The 11,837-nt window shown below is 44.2% G+C and overlaps 1 protein-coding gene across 1 annotated transcript in view; it reads left to right on the top strand.

Annotated features, from left to right (window-relative positions):
• The window catches only part of LOC138372843 (fibrillin-1-like), a 72,271-nt gene that overhangs the window by 22,992 nt on the left and 37,442 nt on the right, over positions 1-11,837 (top strand). Inside the window, exon 2 of the mRNA XM_069338508.1 lies at positions 6,009-6,091. Coding sequence (XP_069194609.1) covers positions 6,009-6,091 — 83 coding nt within the window. The remainder of the gene's footprint in view (positions 1-6,008; positions 6,092-11,837) is intronic.

Genomic DNA, 11,837 nt, shown 5'->3' with positions numbered 1-11,837 from the left:
GCGCCAAAGATCACAAAATTACAAACTACTTAAGTCTTTATGGCGTTACTCTGTGCAATATTCGATCCTGAAATTTAACAACCAACTGACAGAGGGTGTGCTTGATGACTAAAGGAGCAGCAAAGCCTCCTGGGAGCACAACATGTCCCCCTGCAAGACGCCATCACCGCTCGCGCCATATTTGTCTACCATCAAGAGCACCATTAAAGGATGAAAGCTCCCACTTACCAGCTACACAGCTGCAATTAGTGCCCTTTGCCCTGCGAAAGCACGCCTCTTGAACTCCTCCACCCCACTCATGCACTCTCTGTACCTCTCGCACCCCACTCATGCACTCTCTGTACCTCTCACACCCCACTCATGCACTCTCTGTACCTCTCGCACCCCACTCATGCACTCTCTGTACCTCTCGCACCCCACTCATGCACTCTCTGTACCTCTCGCACCCCACTCATACACTCTCTGTACCTCCCGCACCCCACTCATACACTCTCTGTACCTCTCACACCCCACTCATACACTCTCTGTACCTCTCACACCCCACTCATGCACTCTCTGTACCTCTCACACCCCACTCATGCACTCTCTGTACCTCTCACACCCCACTCATGCACTCTCTGTACCTCTCGCACCCCACTCATGCACTCTCTGTACCTCTCGCACCCCACTCATGCACTCTCTGTACCTCTCGCACCCAACTCATACACACTCTGTACCTCCCGCACCCCACTCATACACTCTCTGTACCTCTCACACCCCACTCATACACTCTCTGTACCTCTCGCACCCCACTCATGCACTCTCTGTACCTCTCACACCCCACTCATACACTCTCGGTACCTCTCGCACCCCACTCATGCACTCTCTGTACCTCTCACACCCCACTCATGCACTCTATGTACCTCTCGCACCCCACTCATGCACTCTGTACCTCTCCACCCCACTCATACACTGTACCTCTCCACCCCCTCATACACTCTGTACCTCTCACACCCCACTCATACACTCTGTACCTCTCCACCCCACTCATACACTGTACCTCTCCACCCCACTCATGCACTCTGTACCTCTCACACCCCACTCATGCACTCTCTGTACCTCTCACACCCCACTCATGCACTCTCTGTACCTCACGCACCCCACTCATACACTCTCTGTACCTCCCGCACCCCACTCATACACTCTCTGTACCTCTCACACCCCACTCATACACTCTCTGTACCTCTCACACCCCACTCATGCACTCTCTGTACCTCTCACACCCCACTCATGCACTCTCTGTACCTCTCACACCCCACCCATGCACTCTCTGTACCTCTCGCACCCCACTCATGCACTCTCTGTACCTCTCGCACCCCACTCATGCACTCTCTGTACCTCTTGCACCCCACTCATACACTCTCTGTACCTCCCGCACCCCACTCATACACTCTCTGTACCTCTCACACACCCCACTCATACACTCTCTGTACCTCTCACACCCCACTCATACACTCTCTGTACCTCTCACACCCCACTCATGCACTCTCTGTACCTCTCACACCCCACTCATGCACTCTCTGTACCTCTCACACCCCACTCATGCACTCTCTGTACCTCTCGCACCCCACTCATGCACTCTCTGTACCTCTCGCACCCCACTCATGCACTCTCTGTACCTCTCGCACCCCACTCATACACTCTGTACCTCCCGCACCCCACTCATACACTCTCTGTACCTCTCACACCCACTCATACACTCTCTGTACCTCTCGCACCCCACTCATGCACTCTCTGTACCTCTCACACCCCACTCATACACTCGCGGTACCTCTCGCACCCCACTCATGCACTCTCTGTACCTCTCACACCCCACTCATACACTCTCTGTACCTCTCACACCCCACTCATGCACTCTCTGTACCTCTCACACCCCACTCATGCACTCTATGTACCTCTCGCACCCCACTCATGCACTCTGTACCTCTCCACCCCACTCATGCACTCTGTACCTCTCCACCCCACTCATGCACTCTGTACCTCTCCATCCCACTCATATTCTGTACTTCTCCCACCCCACTCATACACAAACCTACATATGTGTCTACCACCCTACACATGTCTACTACTCTACACGTTACTACTCTACACATGTGTCTACAGTATACATATTTACCACTCTACACACGTGTTAGACACAGTGGTAGACACATGTTAACTCTCAATGTTTGGATCTATTTTTGTTATTTTCCAAAACATTTTTTCACGATACTAATAATTTATACTTTATTATTTGTTTAACTCCTCGTCAACATATATTATTTTGTCTATATTTTGTATATTGTTCTTAATGCTTTTTAAAGCTTATATATATATAAGCTTATTTAAAGCTTATATATATATAAAGCTTATATATATTATTAAATATGACCGAAAAAGTAAGATTAATAATTCTAACACGAATTTTCTCAATCTTTCGTACATTACGCTTCACTGTTGGAGGTAAATCAAAAATCACTTCTCCAAAATTCATTTTTATTTCTAGTCTGACGCGACACGGGCGCGTTTCGTAAAACTTATTACATTTTCAAAGACTTCACAAATACACAACTGATTAGAACTTGCGTTTCCCTGATTTTATATCTACATTTGAGTGAGGTGGGAAGGGTGATGTGGCATTACATTTGAGTGAGGTGGGAAGGATGATGTGGCATTAACACAAGACAGAACACTAGAGGATATTAATAGGGTATTAAAAGTATCAACACAAGACAGAACAGAAACAATGGTATTGAATAGAAGTGTTTGTAGAAAGCCTATTGGTCCATATTTCTTGATGCTTCTATATTGGAGCGGAGTCTTGAGGTGGGTAGAATATAGTTGTGCAATAATTGGCTGTTGATTGCTGGTGTTGACTTCTTGATGTGTAGTGCCTCGCAAACGTCAAGCCGCCTGCTATCGCTGTATCTATCGATGATTTCTGTGTTGTTTACTAGGATTTCTCTGGCGATGGTTTGGTTATGGGAAGAGATTATATGTTCCTTAATGGAGCCCTGTTGTTTATGCATCGTTAAACGCCTAGAAAGAGATGTTGTTGTCTTGCCTATATACTGGGTTTTTTGGAGCTTACAGTCCCCAAGTGGGCATTTGAAGGCATAGACGACGTTAGTCTCTTTTAAAGCGTTCTGTTTCGTGTCTGGAGAGTTTCTCATGAGTAGGCTGGCCGTTTTTCTGGTTTTATAGTAAATCGTCAGTTGTATCCTCTGATTTTTGTCTGTAGGGATAACGTTTCTATTAACAATATCTTTCAGGACCCTTTCTTCTGTTTATGAGCTGTGGAAAAGAAGTTCCTGTAAAATAGTCTAATAGGGGGTATAGGTGTTGTGTTAGTTGTCTCTTCGGAGGTTGCATGGCTTTTCACTTTCCTTCTTATGATGTCTTCGATGAAACCATTGGAGAAGCCGTTATTGACTAGGACCTGCCTTACCCTACAGAGTTCTTCGTCGACTTGCTTCCATTCTGAGCTGTGGCTGAGAGCACGGTCGACGTATGCGTTAACAACACTCCTCTTGTACCTGTCAGGGCAGTCGCTGTTGGCATTTAGGCACATTCCTATGTTTGTTTCCTTTGTGTAGACTGCAGTGTGGAAACCTCCGCCCTTTTCCATGACTGTTACATCTAGAAAAGGCAGCTTCCCATCCTTTTCCGTCTCGTAAGTGAAACGCAGCACGGAACTCTGCTCAAATGCCTCCTTCAGCTCCTGCAGATGTCTGACATCAGGTACCTGTGTAAAAATGTCGTCAACATACCTGCAGTATATGGCCGGTTTCAAGTTCATGTCGACTAAGACTTTTTGCTCGATGGTACCCATGTAGAAGTTTGCAAACAGGACACCTAGGGGAGAACCCATGGCGACCCCATCTACTTGCTTATACATGTGCCCATCCGGGCTCAAGAAGGGTGCCTCTTTAGTACAAGCTTGGAGTAGTTTCCTCAGAATACTTTCTGGCATGTCAAGAGGAGTACAGGCTGGATCACGATACACTCTGTCGGCATGCTGAGGAAACTACTCTTGTACTAAAGAGGCACCCTTCTTGAGCCCGGATGGGCACATGTATAAGCAAGTAGATGGGGTCGCCATGGGTTCTCCCCTAGGTGTCCTGTTTGCAAACTTCTACATGGGTACCATCGAGCAAAAAGTCTTAGTCGACATGAACTTGAAACCGGCCATATACTGCAGGTATGTTGACGACATTTTTACACAGGTACCTGATGTCAGACATCTGCAGGAGCTGAAGGAGGCATTTGAGCAGAGTTCCGTGCTGCGTTTCACTTACGAGACGGAAAAGGATGGGAAGCTGCCTTTTCTTGATGTAACAGTCATGGAAAAGGGCGGAGGTTTCCACACTGCAGTCTACACAAAGGAAACAAACATAGGAATGTGCCTAAATGCCAACAGCGACTGCCCTGACAGGTACAAGAGGAGTGTTGTTAACGCATACGTCGACCGTGCTCTCAGCCACAGCTCCGAATGGAAGCAAGTCGACGAAGAACTCTGTAGGGTAAGGCAGGTCCTAGTCAATAACGGCTTCTCCAATGGTTTCATCGAAGACATCATAAGAAGGAAAGTGAAAAGCCATGCAACCTCCGAAGAGACAACTAACACAACACCTATACCCCCTATTAGACTATTTTACAGGAACTTCTTTTCCACAGCTCATAAACAGAGGAAAGGGTCCTGAAAGATATTGTTAATAGAAACGTTATCCCTACAGACAAAAATCAGAGGATACAACTGACGATTTACTATAAAACCAGAAAAACGGCCAGCCTACTCATGAGAAACTCTCCAGACACGAAACAGAACGCTTTAAAAGAGACTAACGTCGTCTATGCCTTCAAATGCCCACTTGGGGACTGTAAGCTCCAAAAAACCCAGTATATAGGCAAGACAACAACATCTCTTTCTAGGCGTTTAACGATGCATAAACAACAGGGCTCCATTAAGGAACATATAATCTCTTCCCATAACCAAACCATCGCCAGAGAAATCCTAGTAAACAACACAGAAATCATCGATAGATACAGCGATAGCAGGCGGCTCGACGTTTGTGAGGCACTACACATCAAGAAGTCAACACCAGCAATCAACAGCCAATTATTGCACAACTATATTCTACCCACCTCAAGACTCCGCTCCAATATAGAAGCATCAAGAAATATGGACCAATAGGCTTTCTACAAACACTTCTATTCAATATCCATTGTTTCGTGTTCTGTCTTGTGTTGATACTTTTAATACCCTATTAATATCCTCTAATGCCACATCATCCTTCCCACCTTACTCAAATGTAATGCCACATCACCCTTCCCACCTCACTCAAATGTAGATATAAAATCAGGGAAACGCAAGTTCTAATCAGTTGTGTATTTGTGAAGTCTTTGAAAATGTAATAAGTTTTACGAAACGCGCCCGTGTCGCGTCAGACTAGAAATAAAAATGAATTTTGGAGAAGTGATTTTTGATTTACCTCCAACAGTGAAGCATAATGTACGAAAGATTGAGAAAATTCGTGTTAGAATTATTAATCTTACTTTTTCGGTCATATTTAATAAAATATATATATATATATATATATATATATATATATATATATATATATATATATATATATATATATATATATATATATATATATATATATATATATATATATATATATATATATATATATATATATATATTATATATATATATATATATATATATATATATATATATATATATATATATATATATATATATATATATATATATATATATATATATATATATATATATATATATATATATATATATATATATATATATATATATATATATATATATATATATATATATATATATATATATATATATATATATATATATATATATATATATATATATAAGTGGTGTGATAACGAGTATATGGAGAGGTGAGGAACAGTAAGATGCTTGTGATAACATTTTGTGTTGCATGTTTCAGACCCAACGTGTGTGGCTCTCGTCACCGACCCTTCTGTTGCCCGGGCTGGCAACAGAAGACTGGCAACAACCTGTGTATCATACGTGAGTATACCTCTTCCCTCTCTTGCTCATTGTGGCCAAGTTTATAATGCATGAGTGTGACGGACTCATGTATTTGCCTCCTCCTGTTACTCATTGTGGCCAAGTGTTGAGTGTGATTCTCGGGACGTATCCTTGTTGCTTGGGCTAACATGGGCTCTGTGTACATTATATGCGTTACTCTCGTATCCGGAGTGCTCCTTGTACATTGTAAACGTTTCGTTGCTCGTATCCTAAGTGCTCCCTCTAAATGGTGGATGCTAGACTTAGTACGCACTAAATGTGTAGTGTGTACACAATTGGACTCGCATTTTGTGGTGCTTATTTGCAACCCAGTGAGCCTTGTGGATAGTTTAGAATCTGTCTGTCTGAGTCCATTTCGAGTGAAACGTCCCACAGAATGCCGGTGTGGACCGGGCACGTGTTTGTGAAGGTTATTCCAACACATGTCAGCTTTTATATATATTGTGCATGCAATTTAATGTCCCGAGCATTATTTTTGATCTCCAAATTCTCCTTTTGCATTGAGCAGTAGTATTAGCCAGCCGTTATTGCTGAGGTGGTCATAATTACCAGTGCTAAAGTTAGGTTGTGTTATGTTCCCTGACCACTGTCAGCAAGAGACAGTACTGTGCCTAGATTTGCCTATAAACCCTCGTAAAGTAAAGACAATTATCCCAATTCTACACGTAAATACATTTTCGTTTTATGTTCTAAATTTAGTGCATAAATTTGTATGTTAAGCACTTGGTATTTCAGGAAATCCGTTCTCCCTCATATTAGACTTTGCTGGCTCGGTCCCATAAAAGGATCCTCCGTCATATACTAGTCCTATTAAATAATTAAATTTAGTTGAACCGATTACTGTGGTTTCCCTGCACCACCAGGTAGAGATCAGACACGATCTATAATCTAGCAAGATCTCCTCAATATCTTGTGCCGTCGCTCTATGCATTTTACACTGTTGATAATTACCGTGAGCGGCTTGCACACCAGTCCTAGTCTACATGCACACAGTAGTGGTCCGAACTTTAAGTAATCTCGGACACTAGTACATTATAAGCGTTGCTCTCGTTATCCAGAGTGCTTTTTGTACATTATGAGCGTTGCTCTCGTTATCCGGAGTGCTTCTTGTACATTATGAGCGTTGCTCTCGTTATCCAGAGTGCTTTTTGTACATTATGAGCGTTGTTCTCGTTATCCGGAGTGCTTCTTGTACATTATGAGCGTTGCTCTCGTTATCCGGAGCGCTTCTTGTACATTATGAGCGTATCTCTCGTTCTCCGGAGTGCTTCTTGTACATTATGAGCGTTGCTCTCGTTATCCGGAGTGCTTCTTGTACATTATGAGCGTTGCTCTCGTTATCCGGAGCGCTTCTTGTACATTATGAGCGTTGCTCTCGTTATCCGGAGCGCTTCTTGTACATTATGAGCGTATCTCTCGTTATCCGGAGCGCTTCTTGTACATTATGAGCGTATCTCTCGTTCTCCGGAGTGCTTCTTGTACATTATGAGCGTTGTTCTCGTTATCCGGAGTGCTTCTTGTACATTATGAGTGTTGCTTCTTTATCTAAAATGATTCTTGTACATTATAAGCATTGCTCTATCTTAAAGGCGTCTTGTACATTATAAGCATTGCATTCTTTATCCAAAAAGCTTCTTGTACATTATGAGCGTTGATCGTGTTATCCGGAGCTTTATAATTCTGCACTGATGCACACCCTGGAGTTAATCACTTCAAAATCACTATGTAATTGGTGCTATTATATACTTATCCATGGTTAGGATAGGTTAGGTTTCATTACATTAGTTATGCTAATACGGTGTATTATTTTCAAACATTTGAAATGTGAAAATTTGAAGTATCCTTAGGATTTAATTGATAGAAACCAAGTTCTTTGAGCCGTTTCAGAGAAAACGAGTTAAGTATAGACTTATTATATTTTAAACTAACGATTTATAATACAATAGTTATAACTGGAAGCATTTCCATGTGTAAATGTCGTTCTCTGTTAAGGATAAAGGTTCACTTACCAGTTTATAAGTAGACTATTATTGGACCCATAATATGCTTTCAGACCATCACAAATACATAGATAACTATCCAGTTGGTGTGAGAATGGGTTTGGTGTCTCGTGGTAATCACTTTACCCAGAGGACAGAGTCCATTATGAGCGCTGCTCTTTTTATCCGGAGCGGTCCTGTACATTATGAGCGCTGCTCTCTTTATCCGGAGCGGTCCTGTACATTATGAGCGCTGCTCTCTTTATCCGGAGCGGTCCTGTACATTATGAGCGCTGCTCTTTTTATCCGGAGCGGTCCTGTACATTATGAGTGCTGCTCTCTTCATCCGGAGCGGTCCTGTACATTATGAGTGCTGCTCTCTTTATCCGGAGCGGTCCTGTACATTATGAGCGCTGCTCTTTTTATCCTGAGCGGTCCTGTACATTATGAGTGCTGCTCTCTTTATCCGGAGCGGTCCTGTACATTATGAGTGCTGCTCTCTTTATCCGGAGCGGTCCTGTACATTATGAGCGCTGCTCTCTTTATCCGGAGCGGTTCTGTAGATTATGAGCACTGCTCTCTTTATCCGGAGCGGTTCTGTAGATTATGAGCACTGCTCTCTTTATTCGGAGCGGTTCTGTACATTATGAGCACTGCTCTCTTTATCCGGAGCGGTTCTGTACATTATGAGCGCTGCTCTCTTTATCCGGAGCGGTTCTGTACATTATGAGCGCTGCTCTCTTTATCCGGAGCGGTTCTGTACATTATGAGCGCTGCTCTCTTTATCCGGAGCGGTTCTGTACATTATGAGCGCTGCTCTCTTTATCCGGAGCGGTTCTGTACATTATGAGCGCTGCTCTCTTTATCCGGAGCGGTTCTGTAGATTATGAGCACTGCTCTCTTTATCCGGAGCGGTTCTGTACATTATGAGCACTGCTCTCTTTATCCGGAGCGGTTCTGTACATTATGAGCACTGCTCTCTTTATCCGGAGTGGTTCTGTACATTATGAGCACTGCTCTCTTTATCCGGAGCGGTTCTGTACATTATGAGCACTGCTCTCTTTATTCGGAGCGGTTCTGTACATTATGAGCACTGCTCTCTTTATCCGGAGCGGTTCTGTACATTATGAGCGCTGCTCTCTTTATCCGGAGCGGTTCTGTACATTATGAGTGCTGCTCTCTTTATCCGGAGCGGTTCTGTACATTATGAGCGCTGCTCTCTTTATCCGGAGCGGTTCTGTAGATTATGAGCACTGCTCTCTTTATCCGGAGCGGTTCTGTACATTATGAGCGCTGCTCTCTTTATCCGGAGCGGTTCTGTAGATTATGAGCACTGCTCTCTTTATCCGGAGCGGTTCTGTACATTATGAGCGCTGCTCTCTTTATCCGGAGCGGTTCTGTACATTATGAGTGCTGCTGTCTTTATCCGGAGCGGTTCTGTAGATTATGAGCACTGCTCTCTTTATCCGGAGCGGTTCTGTACATTATGAGCGCTGCTCTCTTTATCCGGAGCGGTTCTGTAGATTATGAGCACTGCTCTCTTTATCCGGAGCGGTTCTGTACATTATGAGCGCTGCTCTCTTTATCTGGAGCGGTTCTGTACATTATGAGCGCTGCTCTCTTTATCCGGAGCGGTTCTGTAGATTATGAGCACTGCTCTCTTTATCCGGAGCGGTTCTGTACATTATGAGCGCTGCTCTCTTTATCCGGAGCGGTTCTGTAGATTATGAGCGCTGCTCTCTTTATCCGGAGCGGTTCTGTAGATTATGAGCGCTGCTCTCTTTATCCGGAGCGGTTCTGTAGATTATGAGCACTGCTCTCTTTATCCGGAGCGGTTCTGTAGATTATGAGCGCTGCTCTCTTTATCCGGAGCGGTTCTGTAGATTATGAGCGCTGCTCTCTTTATCCGGAGCGGTTCTGTAGATTATGAGCGCTGCTCTCTTTATCCGGAGCGGTTCTGTAGATTATGAGCGCTGCTCTCTTTATCCGGAGCGGTTCTGTACATTATGAGCGCTGCTCTCTTTTATCCGGAGCGGTTCTGTACATTATGAGCGCTGCTCTCTTTATCCGGAGCGGTTCTGTACATTATGAGCGCTGCTCTCTTTATCCGGAGCGGTTCTGTACATTATGAGCGCTGCTCTCTTTATCCGGAGCGGTTCTGTACATTATGAGCGCTGCTCTCTTTATCCGGAGCGGTTCTGTACATTATGAGCGCTGCTCTCTTTATCCGGAGCGGTTCTGTAGATTATGAGCGCTGCTCTCTTTATCCGGAGCGGTTCTGTACATTATGAGCGCTGCTCTCTTTATCCGGAGCGGTTCTGTAGATTATGAGCGCTGCTCTCTTTATCCGGAGCGGTTCTGTACATTATGAGCGCTGCTCTCTTTATCCGGAGCGGTTCTGTACATTATGAGCGCTGCTCTCTTTATCCGGAGCGGTTCTGTAGATTATGAGCGCTGCTCTCTTTATCCGGAGCGGTTCTGTACATTATGAGCGCTGCTCTCTTTATCCGGAGCGGTTCTGTACATTATGAGCGCTGCTCTCTTTATCCGGAGCGGTTCTGTACATTATGAGCGCTGCTCTCTTTATCCGGAGCGGTTCTGTAGATTATGAGCGCTGCTCTCTTTATCCGGAGTGGTTCTGTAGATTATGAGCACTGCTCTCTTTATCCGGAGCGGTTCTGTACATTATGAGCGCTGCTCTCTTTATCCGAAGCGGTTCTGTACATTATGAGCGCTGCTCTCTCTATCCGGAGCGGTTCTGTAGATTATGAGCACTGCTCTCTTTATCCGGAGCGGTTCTGTACATTATGAGCGCTGCTCTCTTTATCCGGAGCGGTTCTGTACATTATGAGCGCTGCTCTCTTTATCCGGAGCGGTTCTGTACATTATGAGCGCTGCTCTCTTTATCCGGAGCGGTTCTGTACATTATGAGCGCTGCTCTCTTTATCCGGAGCGGTTCTGTACATTATGAGCGCTGCTCTCTTTATCCGGAGCGGTTCTGTAGATTATGAGCGCTGCTCTCTTTATCCGGAGCGGTTCTGTAGATTATGAGCGCTGCTTTCCATCATTGCGTCGAATTTTTTTAATGGGAATGTATATTAGCAGCTCTTTAGTTTACTTACTTAGAAACAAGGGGCAACTTTAATACAGAATGGCATGGAGGAACGCAGGGAAACTCCCAACACAGCATGTAATGAGAAAATTTAATGACTCGGAATTAATTAGTGGGAAAATTAGCTAAACACCAAAATAAATCAATATGAACTTTATTCAATAAAGGACACGAAAAATATATCCTAACTGCTAATAAATCATAAACGAGGCAATTGGTATGGTATCCACTGACAGCACATGAACACTCAAAAAGCACATTACCTTTATCCCTGCAATTACCAGCCAAAGATGTTGCTGGCTCTTCCTCTAAGGACCTGGTGGACTACCTCAGTTCACAACTCCAAATCACACAAACTAAAATTAAGTTCAACAACCTCCAAGTGGAGAATGACTCCTTCCACAACTATCCTAGTTACCGGGGCTCCTGCCATTTATTTAGCCAGCAGCCCATTCCAAAACTAGGCCTGGGTACTGGCACTCTGGCCAATAATGACTTGGCCCTTATCTCTAGCCAATCATGACCCCTGGATCAACTTGGCCTGCTTCGAAGAGGTACATTTCACCCCCGTAGGGAAGAGGAGGCGCTCAGGCCTAAGACGGTCTCACTGACTCCAACAGCTTATGGCCGGTGA

Source organism: Procambarus clarkii, chromosome 40, assembly GCF_040958095.1.
Source record: "Procambarus clarkii isolate CNS0578487 chromosome 40, FALCON_Pclarkii_2.0, whole genome shotgun sequence".
Lineage (NCBI taxonomy): Eukaryota > Metazoa > Arthropoda > Malacostraca > Decapoda > Cambaridae > Procambarus > Procambarus clarkii.
Note: the sequence above shows the minus strand (reverse complement) of the source record. Positions and strands in the feature narration are given on the sequence as shown.